General features: G+C 41.2%; 1 protein-coding gene across 1 annotated transcript; it reads left to right on the forward strand.

Moving 5' to 3' along the window:
* Positions 1-14236: 14236 nt before the first annotated feature.
* On the forward strand, positions 14237-23597 carry LOC128399008 (vomeronasal type-2 receptor 26-like). Its single transcript, XM_053360266.1, has 6 exons — positions 14237-14451; positions 15078-15369; positions 16687-17532; positions 20020-20238; positions 21780-21906; positions 22696-23597. The coding sequence occupies exons 1-6, from the start codon at positions 14237-14239 to the stop codon at positions 23595-23597; spliced, it is 2601 nt and encodes an 866-aa protein (XP_053216241.1).
* The last annotated feature ends 744 nt before the right edge of the window (positions 23598-24341 follow it).

Raw genomic sequence — 24341 nt, forward strand, 5'->3', positions numbered from 1 at the left:
TCACTTCAAATGCCTATATGAAATGATCTGACCCCATGTTTCAAACTAATGTACAACAATGCATAGATTTTGAGGGTTAATTTTATTTCATTTTTTTGCTTATGTATAACTGCACTTTCAAAGAAAATATAAGAAGTCAGTATGCAATATAATACATAAATACATTCTTAATAAAACACACTACATTGATTGCAGTATAAACACCAGAAACATATAAATGAGAATTGGTTGGGTTTAAAAAATCATATTCCAAAGGTCTGTCTGAACAATACAGTTTTAAAAGACATCTAAAAGAAAGTAAGGATGATTCCTACGAAGCTTCTGTTGGCAAAGATATCTATGGGGCAGAGACTGCCACACTCAAGGGGCAGTGCCTGGGAAAGGATGATCAAACATCAGAGGCACTGGATCCACCCAAGAACCTGCATCAGATGTTCTAGTCTTGCACTTCAAGTCCAACATCTTTACAGTGTTTGAGGTAGTTTAGTCTGAAACATAGTTGAGCGTGTAATATAACTCAGTGAGCTTCAAGGCTGATAGGACATTTCTTTTAAGATAGCCACAGTTCTAGTCTCAACATCTCTAGTCTAGCATGACTACAGTGTATTTGCTCTCCACTAAGAGAGGCATCTTCAGTGCTTGGTTGAATTTCCTTTGATTAAAAGAGATCTACATTGGTTGCTTTTGGAACACACTTGCTTGTAGAGCCCTATTGAGATGGCACATGTCTCTTACAGATTTTGACGAACCAGGCTGATTAAGGTACAATTTGGGATTCTATGTACAATAAAGATTTCTATCTTTTTCAGACATGGCGGACTGCTTTCAATGTCCAGAAGGACAATATCCAAATATCAACAAAGATTCCTGCATTCCCAAAAGAATTAACTTCTTGTCTTATGAAGAACCTTTGGGGAACAGTTTGGCAATTCTGGCACTTTCCTTTTCTTCCATCACAGCTTTGGTGCTTTGGGTCTTCATTCAGCATAAGGACACTCCCATAGTCAAAGCCAACAACCGGGACCTCACCTACACTCTCCTCATCTCCCTCCTGCTCTGTTTCCTTTGCCCTCTGTTTTTCATTGGACAACCTCAGACGGTGATGTGTCTCCTTCGACAAACCATGTTTGGTGTCATCTTCTCAGTTGCTGTCTCTTCTGTTTTGGCCAAAACCATCATAGTGTTTCTGGCTTTCATGGCCACCAAGCCTGGGTCCAGGATGAGGAAGTGGGTGGGCAATAGACTGGCTTTTTCCATTGTTCTTTCCTGCACTCTTAATCAAGCCACAATGTGCAGTGTATGGCTTGCAACCTCTCCTCCATTCCCAGAATCTGACATGAACTCCATGCCTGAAGAAATTATAGTGGAATGCAATGAAGGGTCTGTCACCATGCTTTACTCTGTCCTAGGTTTCATGGGTGTACTTGCCTTTGTCACCTTCACTGTGGCTTTCCTAGCCAGGAAATTGCCAGACAGTTTCAATGAAGCCAAGTTCATCACCTTCAGCATGTTGGTCTTCTGCAGTGTTTGGCTGTCCTTCATTCCAACCTACTTGAGCACAAAGGGGAAATACATGGTGGCAGTTGAGATCTTCTCCATCTTGACCTCCAGTGCTGGCTTACTGGGCTGCATCTTTTCCCCCAAATGCTATATCATTATCCTGAGGCCTGAGCTGAACAACAAAGATATGTTAATAAGAAGAAAGTAGCACACGCTAGACAAATTCTAATAGTTGACTAAGCCTATGATATAAAAACCTGCCCAATTTCTTTGTAAGTTTCCCAGAAGCTGATGGGTGGAAGAGGATTTCACAGAAGGTGGATTCTACAGTGGATTTTTCTGATTCAATTGGATCCTGAGTCCAGTTCAGAAATCAGAATCCTGTGGATCCATTTATGAAATATCTGTGGACTGCAGCATTGCCTCTGCCTGGTAGTGCTTCTTTTCTTTCCTTTTAGAAAAATCCTAGAACAGGTCAATCCAACACTAATAGCTTGAAATAGTTAGTGGACAGTAGTCCAGACTTCTATGCATGTCTGGTAGCAATCTGATTATTTTTTTTCCACCTTGGTGTGGTGGGCAGAGTGACAACTCTTGCACTTCTGCCCTCCGAGGTAAGGCAAGTGCTTCAGTCTGCCTCATAGGCTCTGGTCATCAGCATCCTGATGAAACGCACTCCGGAATTCCAGATGGCCCCGGTTGGTGGTTTCATTTTGATGATAACAGCAGCGGAGAGGAAATCAAACTCTGATTAACTCCTCACTGGAGTCTCAATTGGGCCAAGTAAAAACCCACAGGCACCACTTTCTGGAGTTGAAAATTCAAGTAGGAGTAGAACAATTGCAAAACAATGCACACTACCACCAGCACAGATAGTCTCCCCAGAAGAATGCCATGGTTGATGGTATTAAAAGTCACTGAAAGGTCAAGCAGAACAAACAGGAACATGTTCCCACTGTCTCCTTCCCCACATAGATCGCCATACTGGGTGGCCAAGATAGTCTTAGGACAAAACCAGGCCTGTACCCTGAATTTTTAAAAATCTAGAAAATTGGACTCACCCAAGGATGCCTCTAGCTCATTAGCAATCATCTGCTGAAGAACATCGCTCAAGAAATGGACATTTGCAACTGACCTAAAGGTTTTCAAGACTTCTGGGTCCATGGAGTATTTTTAAAGCAGCAGCCTCACTGCCAATTTCAGATGTCCTGAACCATCAGAGCTCAGCTGGCAGTCCCCTCCCTGCCAGATGTTATCTGCCACAATGAGTTAGTTAATATACTATGAAATTCTATCAATAGTAACGTAAGGCAGGTATACTCACTATGCTGCTTTAGATCCTGCTGAGATCTCTCTTTTCTTTCCCCCGCCCAGCAAGCCAAGTGGCTTTTAAGTGTTGCTGGTTCCACTTGTGTTATTGATAATTATTATATATTGTTTTATGCTTAGAACATGAATGGAGGACCTGTAGAACACCCACAGGCAACATGGTCAGTATAATGTAAAAATCACTTCCCAAAACCTAGCAGAATAAAGCACAAGTTTGGTGCCATTTCTGTGCTATTTGCTCCCAGAATACAAACAAACCTTTTTTAAAACCGGGAAAATCGTGTGAGTTTTACATTGCAAGTTTATGTGATTTCTTTTCTGAAGCAACCTTTGAATGCAGGATCCTTCAACACATCCTTCCCGCATGCTTTGTTCCTGCAGCCATTTTTTCTTTCCTAGTTGGAGCAAGCTTACAGTCTATTGGCTGAGTGTTCAGTGGCTACCATCCCTACCCTTGAGGACTCCAGTCAAGGTCACTGAGGTGTAGATGCACCACACATACAACCTTTTTTAAAACGAGGAAATTCGTTTTAGTTTTACGTTGCAAGATTCTAGATTCAGGTAGATAGCCGTGTTGGTCCAATGCAATCTAAGTGAATGAATGAATGAATGAATGAATGAATGAATGAATAAAGTCCAGTAGCACCTTAGAGACCAACTAAGTTTGTTCTGGGTATAAGCTTTCATGTACATGCACACTTCTTCAGTTACACTGAAACAAAAGTCACCAGACCCTTATACAGTATAAAGTGGGAGGGTGGAGTTGGATTTTTCTCAGAAGCATAGTAGGATATGGGTGATTGACTCAATGGGTATGGTAAACCTGTTGGTGACTGTTAACGACTGCAATTAGTCCTACAGGAAAAAGCATAAGATAGTATGCAGATAACCAAAATTAGTTTTAGCATATGTAATGAGACAAGAATCCAATATCTCTATTCAGACCAGGTCTCTCCATAGTTTTCAGTTTAGTAATAAGTTGTAATTCAGCAACTTCTATTTCAAGTCTATTTCTGAAATTCTTTTGTAACAAGACAGCTGCTTTGAGATCCTGTATTGACTGTCCTGGGAGACTGAAGTTTTCTCCTACTGGCTTCTCTGTCTTCTGATTCCTGATGTCAGATTTATGTCCATTTATCCTTTGGTGTAGGGTGTGGCCTGTTTGTCCAATATAGAGGGCACTGCTGGCATTTGATGGCATACACAATGTTAGACGATGAATGTTTAAATAAGCCTGAGATGGGATGTTTTTGGGCCCAGTGATGTTTATGGTCCAGTGATGGGTGTATGTGGTAGCAAAGTTGGCATCTGGGTTTATTGCAGGCCAGTGTCCATGTTAAGTCTGGTTGCTGTATTATTGTGGGTGAGGAGTTGTTTAAGATTGGGTGGCTGTCTGTAGGCAATGAAAGGTCTACTTCCCAGAGCTTTTTCTCTTGAGACTGTCTTACAGCAAGTTAAGACAGACTCAAAAGAGAAAATAACAGAACACCACTAGAAATCACATACAGCTCCCCAGTTAAAACAGTTCAACACAACATCAGAGATTTACAACCTCTCCTAGACAATCAATGACAGTTCTCTTTCTCAAGCTCTTTTATTGCCTACAGACAGCCACATTCAGATGATCACATTCAACATTTTGATAGCTATGTTCTACATATGCAAATGCTGGGCCTGGCACAATCACATGGAATGCTGGGTCTATGCTGCTTGTGATACATACAGTGGCAGGAAGGAGACCATTGCCCAAGTGTCCTGCTCTAGTCCTATTTGCAGAATGGGGTTTTTTGCCTCCAAAATCTCCACTTTCCAAAAATGCATTGCAAACAGTATTCTGGTTCTGATGCAGTCTGGGTAAAAAGAAGTTAGCAATGCAAGTTCCTGTATCACTTGCTGCCCCAATGAGGAGAACGGGATGCAACGTCTGCTGGGATGTGATAAGCATGTTTTCCTCTGCCATGTCTCAGAGAACCTGCAATTCTGAGTAAGATGTTATCTCCTCTGTAATGATCAAGCTCACCACAATTTATTCCACTACATTTTCAAATCTCAGCGGACCTCTGATAACCACAGGAAAACAACTAGCAGGACATAACACAACCATTAATATAGACTTTTCCATGAAGAACCAGGGCTAGTGAGAATCAGCATTTTGTAAGACAGACTATCCCTGATACTTTTCCCTGAATAAGCCTTCACTGCAAAAAATCAAATGGATTTCCATTCAAATCAGACTTTGCTACTCAAGGACATGTGAATGTTGATATGGAAATAGAGAAAATGACATTCATTAAGACATTTTCATGGGTGAAGATACTGTTCTTTGTGTGGCTATCAGTTTTGCTGCCTCTGATGTCTTGCAATACTCCTGTTAATAAATGCAACATCAACAACCCTCTCTCTGTTCGTCACAAGTATTATCAGTCAGGAGACTTCATCATTACAGGCATCGTTTCTCAGTTCTACATTTTTTCTGATGAAATAACCTTTGAACGACATCCTTCTGATGAACGCTTCAATGATTATTTGTAAGAATTTCATTTCTTCTTCTTCTTCTTTTTAAAAAACCAGATATACATCTGTAAAAATAATTCTTTTTTTACAATTCCACCTTTCCACGAATGCAATCTAGGTTCCCAGTATATCAGCTCTGCCATCTCCCTTATGAATGGTCACTTTACCCCCCCCCTTATTAAAATCAAACAGGAGCATCCAATTCTGATATTTTGTAAAGCAGCAAAAGCATTTTTAATTGTATTTATATATTTGTAAGAATACTTATAAACTGCCAACTCATAAAAATATAAAATGTAAAATTGTACACTGTAAAATTTGGATATTATCAAAATTCAAATTATGTCACGTTTTCAGTCCATATACTGTTTTGGAAACTGCAGATTAGGCATAAAAATAAGAACAGTATTGAATTCATTCCCCTTCCTTATAAGTGTTTCTTCACCTCTGAACTGTGGCCATATAATATTTTTGTGCCGTACACTAATTAAACCTATTGTTATAGATTTAGGGGGGACCCCCCACTAAACCCTAAAATTATTAAATGGTATGTTTATTATTATTTGGGATGTGAAGCAAGAAATACAAGCTGCAGAGGAATTCCTAAACCAGCCTATGCAAAACGACCTGGCCAAGTTAGGGTCATTAAGGAAGAATACAGAGTCATTGGCAATACAAGAGAACTGTGTCCTCGTCTCCCCACCCTGAGGTGTGAACAAAGACAGGCTGTGTGTGTTGGAAGGTTGTCCAGGTAACTGGGTGTGAGGTGACAGGAAAAGAGAGCTTTTAGCAAGGTGTGCTGTGAAGAAGAAGGCAGAGAAAAGGACTGGGGTCCATCTTGGGGAGGCTGGCTGAAGGCCGGCTGGGAAAGATGCCTTGGACTCCAGGGCTGCAGTGTTGTGGGGGACAATCCCCTCTGCAAATGACCATGCTGTAAGATCTGGACTCCTCAGTGCACACTGAAGGTTTAAATAGGGGGGAATAAACCATATTTATGAAAGCTATGACATTCTCCTCCATATTTCAGTTCTCCAAAGGAACACAGACCCTGGGTGAGGGCATGGAACCCCCTTAAATCTACCTATCACTTGGCAGAGAAAGAGGGAGGCACCCAATATTTGTAACAATAAATAGATATGATACATACTTTTGAATGCCTTATTCTGGAGGAGATGATCTATGACGTAGACTTTGCCTTTCTTTGCAGAATGTTGCTTCAGAGCTACCAGCACGTTGTAGCCTTGGTATTTGCTGTAGAAGAGATTAATGACAATCCACAGCTCTTATCAAATATAACCCTGGGATTCCACATCTACAATAGCTATTTCAGTGCAAGCTGGACTTACCATGCCTCAATGCAACTTCTTTCTGCACATGGAAAATGCATCCCTAACTTCAAGTGTGACACCCAGTACAATCCAGTAGCAGTCATTGGGGGACCCAGTTTTGATGTTGGTGTTCACATGGCAGCTAATCTGTGCATTTACAAGATTCCCCAGGTAAGATGTGCTCATGGGAGTTTATTAATACATCTCTTTTTGTGGTTTGCGGATATAAAATTGTATTATACAAACAGAAAGGCAGAGCTTTCCAAATGTTCCATGTTGGAAAGTTCATCATTTTGCAACAAAATAATTCAGTTTTACTAGGAAACCGGAGGTAAAACCAACCTCTTATAAGAGATATGGACACATATCATGCAACAGACCTACACCATGCAGCCAACTCACTAACCTATTGTGACACACAGTTTGGAAAGCTCTGCAGGAAGGCATAACTTGCATGCTGCAGTTAATCATGAAATAGGGGGAAAGCTTTATTGATTCATATGATTTTTTTACTTAAAAAATATCCTGTATCCATATGCTACTGTTTAACAATGGTCAAACAGTTCTTTCTACAACCTTGGGTCATCTTACTGTCATATGAACTTCCCCATTCACTAATCTGTTTGGAGGAACCCCTCCTGGTGGTTACATGCTCTGCAATGGTCTATCTTCATGTTCTCCGTAGTAGAACCTTTGTTGTGGAATCTATTTCATTAAGGTAAAAACATACGGGAGACTTTTTACACAGTGTATGATCTGGAATCATTGTTAATATGGGACATGTGCAGCCAACCATAATTTTTTTCTGCTTTCACTGTTATCAAGAAATCATATCTGTATAATTTAATGTGGAAATAAATGCACATGCTCTCCTTCTCAGCCACACTTTTTCTTTTACTTAGCTTACCTATGGTGCTACTCCAGAAATAAATGATGCAACTGAAGCGGTTTTCTTCCACCGGATGTTTCCAAATGAAAACCATCAATATAGGGGAATCGTCCAATTGCTGCTGTTTTTTAGCTGGACGTGGATTGGAGTGATTTGCTCTCAGAATGATGAGACTGGAGAAAGATTTGTAAATGTCATACTTCCCCTCTTTTCCTTGAATGGGATCTGCTTTGACTTCATAGTAAGATTCCCCAACCTATCCTTTTCCAGTGGCATTATAAATATGTCGAAAGAGGTGAATAAGGGTAATCAAGTTATAATGGAAAGCACTGCCAACGTGTTTATCTTGCATGGTGATGTTAAGAATATTATCATGTTGACAACACTACTGTACATGTTTGAATTGAATATACCAGTGAAGTTAAGTGGTCAAGTCTGGATTATGTTAGCCCAGATGGACTTCTCATCAGTTGGGCATCAGAGTAGATGGAAAGCAAACTTCATTGATGGCTCTTTATCCTTTGCAATTCATTCTCAAGAGTTGTTAGGATTCCAGAAATTCCTTCAGATGAGAAATCCAGTTGTAGATTCAGAAGATGGCTTTATCAGGGATATCTGGCAATATGCATTCAAATGCCTTTTCCCCAACTCTGAGACAGATGGTCAAGATATGGAATTATGCACTGGATACGAGAAGCCGGAGACTCTTTCTGAGCCTCTTTTTGACCCAAACATAAGTGGCAACAGCTATAGCATCTACAATGCTGTCTATGCTTTGGCCCATGCTTTGCATGCCATGCATTCATCCCAAGTTAAACACAGACCAAAGGTGGATGGAAGTAACTGGAAGCTTCTGAATCACCATCCATGGCAGGTAACCTTTTGAACAGGTGAAAACAAGAGCACTCACTATTATATTGATAGAACTCAGTATGTCTGTCTTACATATATCACTCTTCCTCTCTGTTAAATATGCATGTGATGGCTGAAAACTGTTACCTTTGATTTATCACCCAGCTAGTATCATGGTGGATTTGATTAGCAGGTCATTCTGGAAGGGTATAACTTAATGGCAAAGTTGCATGTTATTACAAACATATGATAACATTTACAATTAGTGTTTGTTTGTTTGTTTGTTTGTTTGTTTGTTTTAAGCAAGTTATCAAAACATTGGGATCAGGTTGGGAGTTGCAGCATGTGGAGTGGGCTTAATGCTAAATTTGTTCCTAAGTATTTCTAGTCTTCTAAATGCATAAAATGAACTTTGCTGGTGTATGTAGTTCAGCATCTAATATCCTACAATAGCCAATCAGATACCTACTGAAGTCTACCAGTAGATCAGCAGTCCACTCCTACTGCTGCCCATGATATTCTGAGGCACTGTGACTCTGAACCCCAAAGTAGTATATATCCATTATAAGAAGACTTATTTGAAACCTTATGCACCGCAAATTTGTCGTGTCCCCTTTTAAAGCTTTTCCAGTGGTGTCAATAACCAAAATTTATGATTATGAATTCTTTTGTATTTGAGGAGGAAATACTTGTGCTTATTTGTCCTGAATATCACAATATTCAACTTTATTAGTTGACTCGGGCTTTTAATAATAGGAATGAGGGGGGGGAAGTATCTCTATCTTTTTTTAAAAAAAATTACTACTGTTTCTGTTGTCCGAGATCCTCAATAAAGGCTGATTACAAATACTAATAATAATATAAAAAGACAACACTGTTAGTGGTCAAGGTATATCACTTGGATCATAATTATGCATGTGTTTTTTTAAGGTCCACCAGTATCTCAGGAGAGTCTCATTTAATAACAGTGTGAATGAAAAAGTTTATTTTGACCAAAATGGGGAAATAGGAGCTGGATTTGATATTATAAACTGGATTGTATTCCCCAACCAGTCCTTTCTTAAAGTCAAAATTGGAAGGATAGACCCACAGGCTGCTCCTGATAAAGTGTTCAACATTTGTGAGGATTCTATTGTGTGGTCTAAAAGTTTCAACCAGGTAGGGTCTATGTTTCTTTTGGGGTGCATTGGACCATTATTTAAATATTCAATAGGATCTGGTTGTTGTTCTTCTTCTTGTTGTTGCATTTTCAAAACAGAAAGGCAGATACATACTTTCTGAATACTTAAACATTTATCTCTTTCATCTATGAACAGGCAGTGCCCCTTTCCACATGTAATGACAATTGCCATTTGGGCTATCGTAAGACCAAGAAAGAAGGTGAACAAGTTTGCTGCTACGATTGCCTCCCGTGTCCAGAAGGAAGGATCTCCGATGAAAAGGGTAAGAGAAACCTTTTCCAAAACTTATCAGCTTATAGTCACCTACCTTCTATCAAAAAGGTTGTTCAGAATCCTGAAGGGGGAGTGTGTGCTGACATAAGGTTACAGTAGGATACACCTACAGTAGGATACACCTTGTTCATGCTTAACAAATAGTGGTCAGTTCAACAGCTTGGAGGAAATAATGAAAAATATCATACTCTAACAAAACTAAGTGGAAATTTATCTCTTCAAATTCCTATATGAAATTATCTGACACCTGGTTTGAAACTAATGAACAACTATGCATAGATTCTGGGTGTTAATTTTATTTATTTTATTTGCATATTTATAACTACACTTTCAAAGAAAATATAACAAATCAGTGTGCAACATACAACGTATTAGTATCAGTATAAATACCAGAAACATATTAATGAGAGATGGTTGGGTTGAAAAATAATAATAATGTTTTAATAATAATTTATTATTTATACCCCACCCATCTGGCTGGGTTTCCCTAGAAACTCTGGGCAGCTTCCAACAAGAGATTAAAAATACATTAAAACATCAGTCATTAAAAACTTCCCTAAACAGGGCTGCCCTCAGATGTCTTCTACACGTCAGATAGTTGTTTATTTCCTTGACATCTGAAGGGAGGGTGTTCCACAGGGCGGGCACCACTACCGAGAAGGCCTTCTGCCTGGTTCCCTGTAACTTTGCTTCTTTCAGTGAGGGAACTGCTAGAAGGTTAGTCTGAGACATAGTTGTTGGTGTAAGATAACTCAGTGAGCTTCAAGGCTGATAGGACATTTCTTTTAGGATAGACACAGTTCTAAACACCTCTAGTCTAACATGACTACAATGCATTTGCTCTCCAATAAGAGAGACAGCTTCAGTGCTTGGTTGAATTTCCTTTGATTAAAGGAGATCTACACCATTGGTTGCTTTTGGAACATACTTGCTTGTAGAGCCCTATTGAGATGGCACATGTCTCTTACAGATTTTGACGAACCAGGTTGATTAGTACAGTAAGCTACAATGTGGGATTCTATGTACAATAAAGATTTCTATCTTTTTCAGACATGGCGGACTGCTTTCTATGTCCAGAAGGACAATATCCAAATATCAACAAAGATTCCTGCATTCCCAAAAGTATTAGCTTCTTGTCTTATGAAGAACCTTTGGAGACCAGTTTGGCCATTCTGGCACTTTCCTTTTCTTCCATCACAGCTTTGGTGCTTTGGGTCTTCATTCAGCATAAGGACACTCCCATAGTCAAAGCCAACAACCGGGACCTCACCTACACTCTCCTCATCTCCCTCCTGCTCTGTTTCCTTTGCCCTCTGTTTTTCATTGGGCAACCTCAGACGGTGATGTGTCTCCTTCGACAAACCATGTTTGGTGTCATCTTCTCAGTTGCTGTCTCTTCTGTTTTGGCCAAAACCATCATAGTGTTTCTGGCTTTCATGGCCACCAAGCCTGGGTCCAGGATGAGGAAGTGGGTGGGCAATAGACTGGCTTTTTCCATTGTTCTTTCCTGCACTCTTAATCAAGCCACAATGTGCAGTGTATGGCTTGCAACCTCTCCTCCATTCCCAGAATCTGACATGAACTCCATGCCTGAAGAAATTACAGTGGAATGCAATGAAGGGTCTGTCACCATGTTTTACTCCGTCCTGGGTTTCATGGGTGTACTTGCCTTTGTCAGCTTCACTGTGGCTTTCCTAGCCAGGAAATTGCCAGACAGTTTCAATGAAGCCAAGTTCATCACCTTCAGCATGTTGGTCTTCTGCAGTGTTTGGCTGTCCTTCATTCCAACCTACTTGAGCACAAAGGGGAAATACATGGTGGCAGTTGAGACCTTCTCCATCTTGACCTCCAGTGCTGGCTTACTGGGCTGCATCTTTTTCCCCAAATGCTATATCATTATTCTGAGGCCTGAGCTGAACAACAAAGATATGTTAATAAGAAGAAAGTAGCACACACTAAACAAATTCTAGTAGTTGACTTTGCCTATGATATAAAAACCTGCCCAATTTCTTTGTAAGTTTCCCAGAAGCCAAGGGGTGGAAGAGGATTCCACAGAAGGTGGATTCTACAGTGGATTCATCTGATTCAATTGGATCCTGAGTCCAGTTCAGAAATCAGAGCCCTGTGGATCCATTTATGAGACTGCCACATTGCCTCTGCCTGGTAGTGTTTTGTCAGGTTTAGTACGTCTCTCTCACACAAGACACAGCACATTGGCAGCTTTATTACTTTCACATTTATTCAGCAATTACAGGATTCAGCAGTCAGAGCTTCCTTAACTCATCCATCACTGTCAGAGTCAGTTGACTCAACTATTGTTTCCTGCCAAAGCAGGGTACTTTCCACTTTCTACTCCACCTTCTTCCAGTCTGTCCTGCTCCTGGTCTTAGGATGGCCAGTCCTGGAGTGGACTCTACCCCTGCCTGTTCTCCTCCAGCCAGTTCTGTTATCTTTGTCAGCTCTCTGTTGCTTTGAGAACTGACAGGCAACATTTCAGAGCGAGAGAGGCTTATTTCGCTCTTGCTGTGTGAAAGGCTCAAGTTTCTACTCCCCTCAGCTTGCCCTTCCTCCTCTTCAGAGCCCTCACTGTTTGTCAGAATGGGAACAACCCTGACATGTTTTTTCATGTGTTTTTTTTTTTTTTAAAAAATGCCAGAACAGGTCATCTAGACATTCATAGCCTGAATCCAACTGTACACCACACTGGCTTTATTAAAATAAAATAAGATAGTTTGATGTGTTTGAAAGCTTGCTTCTCTGTCTGTTATTATTAGCTTGTGCAGGGAAGGTTAACCAGAAAGGCAAACTAAGCATGCATTTGGGTCCCAGGGTGGGGTATCTGTGTTGGGCTTGGGCAGTGCGCACCCTTTAAAAAAGCACAGGGGATGGGGATTCTGCCTGCAGTTTTGGATAAAGTGCCTAGGAAATCTGGGGATTAGGTCAAGCCTAATATAACACTAGGGACGCGGGTGGCGCTGTGGGTTAAAGCCTCAGCGCCTAGGACTTGCCGATCGAAAGGTCGGCGGTTCGAATCCCTGCGGCGGGGTGCGCTCCCGTTGCTTGGTCCCAGCGCCTGCCAACCTAGCAGTTCGAAAGCACCCCCGGGTGCAAGTAGATAAATAGGGACCGCTTACTGGCGGGAAGGTAAACGGCATTTCCGTGTGCTGCGCTGGCTCGCCAGATGCAGCTTTGTCACGCTGGCCACGTGACCCGGAAGTGTCTCCGGACAGCGCTGGCCCCTGGCCTCTTAAGTGAGATGGGCGCACAACCCCAGAGTCTGTCAAGACTGGCCCGTACGGGCAGGGTTACCTTGACCTTGACCTTGAGTGACTCTTCCAGGATGATGGTGATAATTGTTGTTGTTCTACTACTACTTCTACTACTACTGCTGCTACTACTACTGTAACAGAGTTTAATACTGTGCAGTTCTTGAAATGGCTGTACAGCATGAAAAACTTTCAGTGTGACATAGAATCATTGAATTTTAGAGTTGGAAGGCATAAGAAGGATCATCTGTTCCAGCCCCCTGCAATGGAATCTTTTTCCAACCTGGAGCTTGAACCCACAACCCTGAGATGCTGTACCATCTGAGCTACCCCAGATATCTTATGACAATTAAAATTGATGACTGAATGCAGAAGCATTCTAGATTTGAAAAGCTGAATGACAATCTGGAATGTGGGACCACTGCTGGGTTGTTGTTTTTTAAATGTACATTCATTTGCTAGTTTTATTAGATTTTTATGTTACCTGATTATATTTGTGACCTGCCCTGTGAACTTAAGGTCAAGGGCAGCCAAGAAATTTCATAAATTAATAAATAAATGTTTTATGCCACCCCCAGAAATATAGCTCTTGCACACTGTTTTCTATTTTGGTCTCTCTGCATACTGTTTCTGTTCCTCTAGGTGGAGATCAGAGGAGAATTTTAATGAACTATGAAAAACATGTTTTCTTTGGCAACGTCTGGACAACTGGGTGGGTCTAGCTGTCATTTTCATTTCCTGCAATCCTCTTACGCAGTGTTTCTCTGAGGCCTTGTAGGTTAAAATGGTGTCCCATGAGATGGGTTGTAACAATGTAGGAGGGTGTCCAACGGTTGGCCCTGCCAGAGGGCTGTTTGCCAAGGAACCTTCCAACCCAACCACACCCTGCCACCACAGGGATGAGATCAGCATCCTGTTGAGATATGAGAGTTCTGTGTTGTCTGCAATGTCTCATAAAGCATGCTATAGCCAAGAGATGATTATCCTCCCTGTAATTATTCAATCAACTAGGATTGTGCCTAATCTTCTCCTTAGATAATTCCACTAGCAACTAGCAAACTATAAGTAATGAACTGATGCCTAGAGGCAAGATTTTCATGCAAGATGGTGGGGCTTGTGATGGTTGCATTAGTGCTGATGCCTCAGGTATCATGCAATATTCACCTTGCTAACTATACCATCAGCAGCCTTCCTATACTTCACAAGTATTATCTGCCAGGAGAGTTCCTCATTGCCGGCATCCTTTCTCAGATCTACATTTTCTCCAACCCAATAAGCTTCACTAAGCATCCCTCTGAGGAACTGCTTGATCAGACTGTGTAAGCACTTATTTCGATTCTTTCACCATGTCATCCTTCCAGATACTATTATCTAGCAAGTGAATACTGGCTTTACTTTCAATGTGATGCAAAATCACTTTAAATGCAACGCTACAGCTCATTGTCCCCTCTTGCCAGAAAAACAGTGCATTATAGCCAACTAAGTCATAGAGCAGAGCATCTGAAACCAATAGAGTGAAGTCTACTCTGATGATGACTAATGTTGGCTATTAACCTATTCCATCCACCCTGAAGCTATATCACTGTTATTATTACAATTGCTGCTAGAAGCAGGAGTACTAGTGCTACCAGAGAAGTGGTGGTAGTAGTAGTAGATTTAGCTAGCATCCTGCAATCATAGATCAATTTATCCCATTGATTCCCTTGAAACCCTGCAGTCCATAGTTACATTCCATGGTAGTTTTCTTGCTCAGTGCAGGTATGAGGTTTCCTATAATAAATGATATATACTGAGTTCTAACTATCACACCAAAACATGCCAAACACACACACACACACACACACACACACACAGCCTTGAATAGTAATATTTATTTATATATTGAATTGAAATGCAGCAAGTAGCATATTCTAAAAGTGATGCAGCCTGCAACTCTTCATTCTAGATTCTTGACGCAGAACTACCAGCACATCTTGGCCTTGTTATTTGCTATAAACGAGATCAATGAAAATCCCTTGATTTTACCAAATGTCACATTAGGCTTGAACATCTTTAATAGCCATTTCAGTCCAAGCTGGACCTATCTTGCCTCACTGGAGCTGCTCTCCGCACAAGACAGGTCAGTCCCAAACTATAAATGTGATGGTCAGGACAATACAATAGCAGTCATTGGTGGACCTGAGGCTGAGATAGGTTTCCACATGGCAACCATCCTGAGCAACTACAAGATCCCCCAGGTAAGATGTGTGCATGAAATGTGGGAGCTGAACAAGCCATTGACTCTTCTCTTTCCTTTTAGTTATGGCTCTGTAACACTGAGCTGGTTAGCTTTGCTGGTTAGAGTGTGATGTTACATGTTCAATCTCATTAGGAGCCAACTGAATCTTAGGGGAAGGATGCCAGCTTAGTATCTGTTTTCAGGCAGAAGGGTTCAGCCATATCCAGGTAGGGATGGAAAAGGACTTATGCCTGAAACCCCGGAGAGTTGCTGTCAGTCAGTGTAGACAATACTGTGTTACATTATTGGGCACTGAGTTGTAAATTAATTCCAAGCAAGCAGCTCTGGTTTCATCTATACTGTCATTTGACGTGGGCAGTAAGCTTTCTGTCCCTTCATTAATTCCCTGTTGTCCATATCACATTCTCCTCCAAATCACTGCCTTCCCACAGTTTCCCTTCCCTACATTCATATTTTCTCATGCCATCTCCTTTTGGAGTACCCCTTGTGTGAGAAAATATGGACTAAAGGAGGGGAATGTGTTGCAACGAGAAAGTCATATGGACAGCAGAGGTTTATTGGAGGTACAGGAAGTTTGCTATCCACAATAAACGACAGTATGGATGAGCCATCAGTGGTGTTAGGAAATTATTTTGACTTTGTGTCTGTGGAAAGCTAGCTGAAGGAGTTCCATGATGATATAGGATTCTATCCCCTTGGACCTGTACCATCTCATCAAGCAGACCCTGAAAGCAAGTATTCTCAGAATCTCCTACTGTAAACTTGTAAGAACCACATGGAGATTTTATGAAAGGCAGTACAGAAATGTTTTAAGATAAATAAAACAGTCAATCAAAACCTGGTGATCACTGATTTGCGGATGACTGTTCTATGGAGTAAAGGACATATTTGCCAAAACTGTAGTTTGGGGATCTCATCACAATAAGAGAGATGAAGAAATGTTTGAATTCTCCTTATTACATAAGTTGTTATTAACCCAAAGAAAATATAGCCACGTTCCTTGCTGTGGCCATCAAAACAAGGGAACAATTACTGAAGGCAATATGAGTGCTGAATCAAAATAGTATGCACTTCTTAACTATGGTTGTTCATGGATTAGTTATAATCCCATTTTAAAAGGGCACAATTTGTGTGCTTGTACCTTATATTTCCCCCCCTGCTGTGTTCATTTAAATGTGGATTGGAGCTATGTTGGCATGTGGGGACAAACATTGCATTACTGTTTGGCAATTTTATTGGTTAATATGCATTCACAGAGAAACTTCAGTATGGAAATAAGCTTGTCATCTTTCCCACCCTCTGTTATTTTCTATAGTTCACATATGGTTCTGCTCCTGCGATAAATGACCAGAATCAAGGAGCTTTCTTTCACTGGATGTTTCCAGATGGGTCCTATCAATATCAGGGCATTCTTCAGTTACTGCAGCATTTCCAATGGACATGGGTTGGAGTGCTTTTTCAGGATGATGACAATGGAAATAAGTTTGTACAGAATGTGCTTCCCGTGTTTTCTCAGAGTGGTATATGCTTTGACTTTATAGAAAGATTCCCAGCAATACCTTTTTACTGTGATTTTAATCAATTGGTAGATGAAACGGTTGGAACACTTAAGGCCATCATGGGAGCAACAGCCAATGTATTAGTCTTACACAGTGAAATCCAGGGCATGATGGCTTTGAGGATGCTGCTCCAGTTTTCAGAATATGAAGGGCTGCCAACAAAGACCAAAGTCTGGATCATGACAGCCCCAATGGATTTCACATCAGTCAACATACAAAGACTGTGGAATATAGACTTCCTCCATGGTGCTATGTCCTTTGCAGTTCACTCAAATGAGGTGTTGGGCTTCCAGAAATTTATTCAAAACCAGAGCCCTACCTCAAGAAAGCAAGATGGATTTATCCAAATCTTCTGGGAGCAGACATTTAGCTGTTTGTTCCCTGATTCGAGGGAAGATAAGCAGTTTGAGAAAAATTGCACTGGGGAGGAGCAGCTGGAAACTCTTCCTGCATCTGTTTTTGAAATAGGCATGACTGTCCACAGCTATGGTATCTACAATGCTGCCTATGCTCTGGCTCATGCTTTCCATGCCATGCAGTTATCCGAATTTAAACACAGAAGACAAGGAAAGCAAAAGCTTCTGAATCAACAGCTGTGGCAGGTAACATCATGGACAGATGAATGCAAAAGAGCTCATAATGTTTGTGGGTTCATGGACAGTCAAAGCCAAAGTAGTGCCCTGAAGGTGTGGTTGAACTCTAGCTTCCATCAGCCCCAGCCAGCATGTCCAATAGCCAGGGATGGTTTGTTAGAGTCCAACACCATCTGGAGGGGCACAACATTGGCTACCTTTGTCTTGTAATGTTGTCTACCAAAATGTACTTTTGTCATGAGATCCCTTTCTCATCAGTTTATCGGCATTCCTCTTCACAGTAAGACGACAGTGATGAGTGGTTGTTTTGGTTATCATCCCTAATCAGTATATGCCAATATTATAAAACTCATGATTTTGGGAAGATTTCAGCATTGTGCTATGTTGATTGTTCTGTCCGGGCAATCATTTGGGCTTGCCAAATGGGACGATCATTCATCTCCTCTCCCCTTGCATCGCTCTGAGCGTTTTCCTGCCCTCTAGAGCTAATTTGGGGACATGGAGGAGGAAAGCCCTGTTACGCAAGCAAAAGTCCTTGTGTCAGCTTCTGATGATGGAACTCATTAGTTGAATCCCACCCATTATATATTGGTATGAGATACAACATTATGTGATTAGTTAATGAATATGAATTGCATGAAGGGAATCACACTGTTCTTACAACTCACTAAGATTGGTTTCAATGGTAGAGCATCTGCTGGTGAAGATTTAAGATTCAGTGCCCAGCATCTCCAGGTAGGGTTGGGAGACACCCAAATCTGAAACTTTGGAAAGCCATTGCCAGTCAGTGTAAAAAATGCTGAATTAGATGGAGCAATGCTCTGACACAGGCAGTTTCCTGTGTTCTTATATGCTCAGCTCCTGAGCCTCCATTCATTTCTATATTGCCTCTTTTTGATGAGAGAAAGAATTCTGTGCCTCTTTACTATGACTCTGGATTTATCGATTTTTTTAAAAAAAGAACTCTGTGCCTCTTTACTATGACTCTGGATTTATTGATTTTTTTTAAAAAAGAACTCTCTCTGTGTGTTTAAGTATAGAAGCCAGCTTTTTTAGAATAGCTGTGCCATGTTTTATCCTTGGAAGCCCTTTTTTATGCTATGGTAGCCCTTTAATTCAAAAATGGAACCCCACTACTTCAAAGATCAAATTGTTCTTCTAGTGTGCTAAAGAGTGTGCAGGTGTGTATGTTATGCCATTGTTGTATACTGGAGCTGAATATGTAACTATTACTACTAGTAGTAGCCTACATACAACTTTTAAAGAGATCGGAAATAAATGTATTCTCTCTAATTTTGTGTCCTGCTCCCATGGCAGCCATTTTGTGACTGGCACTCATCCTCAAAATTAGAAATGTGTGCTAGTCCAAAAAAGGTTGGTTGAGAAAAGTTGCTGAATTGAGTTAAGCACCATTTTAAAAAACCTAATATATTGCATAAGCAAACCTAAAAGTGTAAGCCTGAGCATTTTCTTGTTATGGCAATGGTTTACACACACACACACACACACACAGAGAGAGAGACAGAGAGAGAGAGAGAGAGAGAGGCTTCTCCTTTCAAGAAACCCATTTGGTATTCTGCCTTTTGTACTTCTGTTCTTTAAGAAGTGAGCTTAGTTGGAAAAGCTATTTCCCCTCATTCATTCTGCTATGATAAGGGTAGCCAATGTCAAGCCCTGCAGATACTGTTGAACTTCAACTTCCGTCGGCCCCTGTCAGTATGATGGTGTTCATGAATAATGGGAGTAGTAGTCATCAATATCTGGAAAGCACCTTGGCTGCCTCTATTATACCATTGGAATATATTCAGTCATTTATTTTCAGTAACAATAGTAGCTGAAAAGGAGCTATTGCTAACTTCAACTCTTCCATATATTATTCAAAAAGATATGTGTTGGAAGGTTTCTGGCAATATGCACACATACTGTAGATTCATTTTTAAAAGTGTTAGCTAGTATCTAAATTAGAACTTATGGAAACTTTCCTTAAGTATTTCCAGAATGACATTTTCAAAATATTGTTATATCACCAGTGCCAGGGACAGAAGTGGCTTGTTGGGTGGGGTGGAGCTGCTACTCTAGATTCCCAGCAAATAGGTCACTGCCGCTTACCATGTGAGAGGGTGAGGAGGTTGGTGTGGTTCAAACACATCAGCAGGAGCAGTTTGTACCATAATGACCTCTCTGCTGCCTTCTGTCCCCACCTCCTGCTGAGCAAGTGTCTTCACCTGCCAAGAAGCAGGTAGAAGCTCTGTCCCAGCTGATGAGTCAATTCCAGGTTAAGTAGATTTGAACAGAACTGAAGTTTATCCACTACCAATTGGCAGGCTATCAGGTGATCATAGGTACTTATTTGACATGTTACCTAAGGAGCAGATAGGACTAAAATATGTGGTGCAATAGCACAATCGTATAGTGAAATGTATTTTATGTATTTATTTTTTTCATCATAGAACATCATGAAGTTGAGAACTGTGTAATGCTCTTTTTCTTTTTTAGCTCCACAACTTTCTGAAAGGTGTCTCATTTAACAACAGTGCAGGGGAAACGGTGTCCTTCAACCAAAAAGGGGAATTAGTAGCGGGATTTGATGTTATAAACTGGATCACTTTCATAAATGAGTCTTTCCTTAGAGTGAAAGTGGGTAGAATAGACCCGAAGGCTCCCCCTGCCAAAGTCCTCTTTCTTCAAGATGATGACATTGTATGGCCCAGTCAGGTAATGACTGTGTATATTTCAACTTGAAAATATGTTTTCAGTAATAGAGCTCAACTGCCTATTGCCTGTTAAATGCTTTCAAGCATTATACCATTACAGGAATTAGGAACCTATAAACCTCCAACTTCCTGGGGCTGTTGGTAGCTGAAATTCAGAAATATCTGGACACTGATAGGTTCCCAATCCACAGCACCCACCTATTTTTAATCAATCAATCAATCAATTAATTTTGTGAACTTCATTCAAAGATCAATGGGAAGTTCACAACATGAAAAATACAAAACGAAAAGTCAAAATACATAATAAAACAAAGCACAAGCAAAATAAGCCATTAACCCCACTAACCACTAACATTTAAAAGTCCATTGAATGATAATCAGCCAAAGGCCCGGTTAAAGAGGAACGTTCTCAACTGGTGTCTAAAGATATGTAATGAAGGCACCAGGCGAGCATCCCTGGTGAGAGCATTCCACAAATGGGGAGCCACTGTAGAAAAGCCCTGTTCCTCTGTTGCTATTCTCTGGACCTCTTGTGGAAGAGACACAAATAAGGGCCTTAGGTGATGATTGCAGGGTCCAGGTTGCTTTATATGGGGAGACGTATTGTAGTCCTAAGATGTTTAAGACTTTATAGGTCAAAACCAGCATGAATGGGGCCTGGAAACTAATTGGCAGTCAATACAGTCAGGTCAGGATCAGTGTAATATGGTCAAAGCACTTTGCATGTCAAGGCCCCCCAGCCACCCCAGGAGAATAAAGACACAAGGACACATAATTTTAGGTTAAATGCTAATGGGCAAAATTTAGGCCACAACTTTATTAGTTACAGAATGTGAGTGGTATTGGCTTAGGCATTGGCATCAACAGACTATATCTGACTCCTGCCCGCCTTGCAGGAAGTCTGGTAAGGGCAAAACACCAGTAGGGGGAGCTCCGCCGATGCGGATCGACTCGAGCTCCCCTGGGTTCCTGCTGGGGTTGTGGCATGGCCCTAGCCCTCCCCCCTGTGCTTGACGAGATACACACCCCCAGATTCCTTTAACAGAATGCCCTTAATCAACCCCAATTGAAATGGATCTAGAAGATTAGTTTCCTCCTAGTGCCTGATTTTGGTCTGCAAACACCTGCTCAAGAACCCTGCCCAAGAAGGGGAGATTAGCAACTGACCTGTAGTTACCATATTGGCCCGAATATAAGCTGCCCTCTTTTTTATTCCAAATTCCGATTGTGCAATGTTAAAGTGAAGCTTATATTCGCAACCTTACGCCACTGGCAAAGTGGTCTGCTCCCCCCAGAAAGCAGCCCTGGAGCATGGGGCAACAGCACCCATCCCGCCCAGGGCTCCCAAGCCTCCCCCAAGCCACCGAATTTTAAAGGTGCAGCTTATTTATGGGTGCGGTTTATATTTAGGCCAATACGGTACTTATATTTTCTGAATCCAAAGATGATTTTAATGATTTCTTGAGGAGTGGTTTAGATATTGCAATGCAAACCCCATAGAAGTATTGGATTATAAATTACTCTCTCCTCTTTTATGGACAGACACGGCCGCTTTCTTTGTGTAATGACAATTGTCGTTCAGGTTACAGAAGAAAAAAGAAGGAAGGGAAACAATTTTGCTGCTATGATTGTATTCCATGCGCTGAAGGGAAGATCTCAAACAAGAAGGGTAAGATTAGTCATGTATAAAGCTTTTGAACTTTGTTGGCAGTGATCCTACATGTGCGTATTGCACATCATGCTGTACTGCAACTTTCCCCAAGCTGGTGTCCTCAATATATTTTGTACTACAACTTCCTTCAGTCACCTCTCAGTCTCCCAGCTCTCACCCAGGACTCCTCCCATTGAAGCTGGCTTTCACGCAGGGCCAAAACAAATTCAGATATAATCCCCAGAGTTCACAGTGACAGGCAACAGGGTTGATGGAGCTCCCTCAGAATGCCCACATCTGAATCCACATCTGAATCCCATTCAGCTTCTCTGCACACACCCTCTTTCAAAGTATAGCAAGTTAAGATTGGCAGGGTTCCCAGGGGGTCGAACAGATGGCAAACAGGACACCCCTCAACTCATATTGTCCTCTTAATTTCCTGTTCTTTGTCAGGCTAGATGCACAGCTACCTACAAACCCATACCTAATCAACAAGATGGGGAACAGGAACTACATATTCTAACCACACGGCCCATGTTAGAATTCCCAGTTAGTGATAGTGAGCGAAAAACATATTTCTTCATTTATGGGATTCTGTTTCCTATAGTCACTGTGTTCTAAAATGTCAGTTTTCTCCTGGGCCATCAATATGGCTTCTTTGAAATACAACTCAATGTGAATGACTCAATAACATATTTCAGATTTTAACCAGGGGAACAATAATGCAGGGCTTTCAAATAAGAATCCTTGATTATGCTTGTTTAAGAATTGTACAATATACAAGGCTGTAGAGAAATGTTTTTTCAGATATGGATGACTGCATACTGTGCCATGGTGGACAATACCCAAATAATGACCGGGATTTATGCCTTCCAAAAGATATAAGCTTCTTGTCTTACGAAGAACCATTAGGGATGAGCACCTCCATTTTTGCTCTTATCTTTTCTTCCATCACAGTCTCGGTGCTTGGAATTTTCATAAAGCACAAAGACACTCCTATAGTCAAAGCCAACAACATAGACCTCACCTACACCCTCCTCATCTCTCTCCTGTTCTCCTTCCTTTGTGTATTCCTATTCATTGGCCAGCCAGAGAAGTTGACGTGTCTTCTTCGACAACCTGCTTTTGGCATAATCTTCTCCATGGCTGTTTCTTGTATTTTGGCCAAAACTATCACTGTGGTGCTGGCTTTCATGGCCACAAAGCCGGGATCCAGTATGAGGAAATGGGTGGGGAAAGGATTGGCCATCTCCATTGTTCTGTGCTGCTTCATGATTCAAGCCACTATCTGCACTGTGTGGCTGGCAACGTCTCCTCCATTTCCAGATTCAGACATGCACTCAATGGCTAAAGAAATTATACTGGAATGTAATGAAGGCTCAGCCACCATGTTTTACTATGTTCTTGGTTTTATGGGTTTACTTGCCTTCGTCAGCTTCACAGTGGCTTTCCTGGCCAAGAAGTTACCCGACAGTTTTAATGAAGCCAAATTTATCACCTTCAGCATGTTGGTCTTCTGCAGTGTTTGGTTGTCCTTTGTTCCAACTTACTTGAGCACAAAAGGAAAATACATGGTGGCGGTGGAGATCTTCTCCATATTGGCCTCTAGTGCTGGATTACTAGGTTGCATCTTTTCCCCCAAATGCTACATCATAGTTGTGAGGCCTGATCTGAACAGCAAGGCACAGCTCATTAGAATAAAGCATTAAGGAACATAAAGGTCCGTGATCCTCATCTAGATAAAGTTATCTGTGACTATGTTGTTCCCCATATTGTTGGCGAGGGGGTGCCCTAACCCCTATGAATAATGGGGCATTTGGTAATGTTTATATTAGTTACATGTCTTGGTAGAGAATTGGTATGATGCAGCCACATCTCCTCTTAATCTGGCATTTCAAGATTGCAAAACTCTGCCCATCCATTTTTTCCCTAGCTGTGCAAATAGGGTTGTTGTTGTTGTCATTCCTAAACTTGCCACTGGAAGGGAGATTGTTCACACATTCTGAAGCATCATAGTGGTTAATGCAGAATTAGCCAAGCCAAAGTCTCAGTGATTTTTTCATCCAAGGTGAAGCAGAACAGAGAGTCTCCTACTCCTTTAGCCGTAACAGTCTCAACGGCTGTTAAGTTTAACAGCTGAAGAGTTTATGGCACTGACAGGGCCCCTCTGTACACTGTTCATGAGAGCAAACATGGTGCACATAGTTAATTTTAGGCACTTTATGTATTGAACTTAAACACATCCACCCCTTTAGATGTTAATCTACTGTATACTACTTTACCCATTTCAAATACCAACTGTATCTGAAGGCTGTTCTGCTTATTTGGCTGAGTGGGGGTCTACCAGCACCACTGATGTCACCGATCTGATGCATGAAGTCACAGGTGAGGTCACCAACACATTAGTAGCAGGAGATATTATCATGATTGACTTCAGCTAGTTAAGCATGTTA

This window comes from Podarcis raffonei, chromosome 13 (genome assembly GCF_027172205.1).
Source record: "Podarcis raffonei isolate rPodRaf1 chromosome 13, rPodRaf1.pri, whole genome shotgun sequence".
NCBI classification, from domain to species: domain Eukaryota; kingdom Metazoa; phylum Chordata; class Lepidosauria; order Squamata; family Lacertidae; genus Podarcis; species Podarcis raffonei.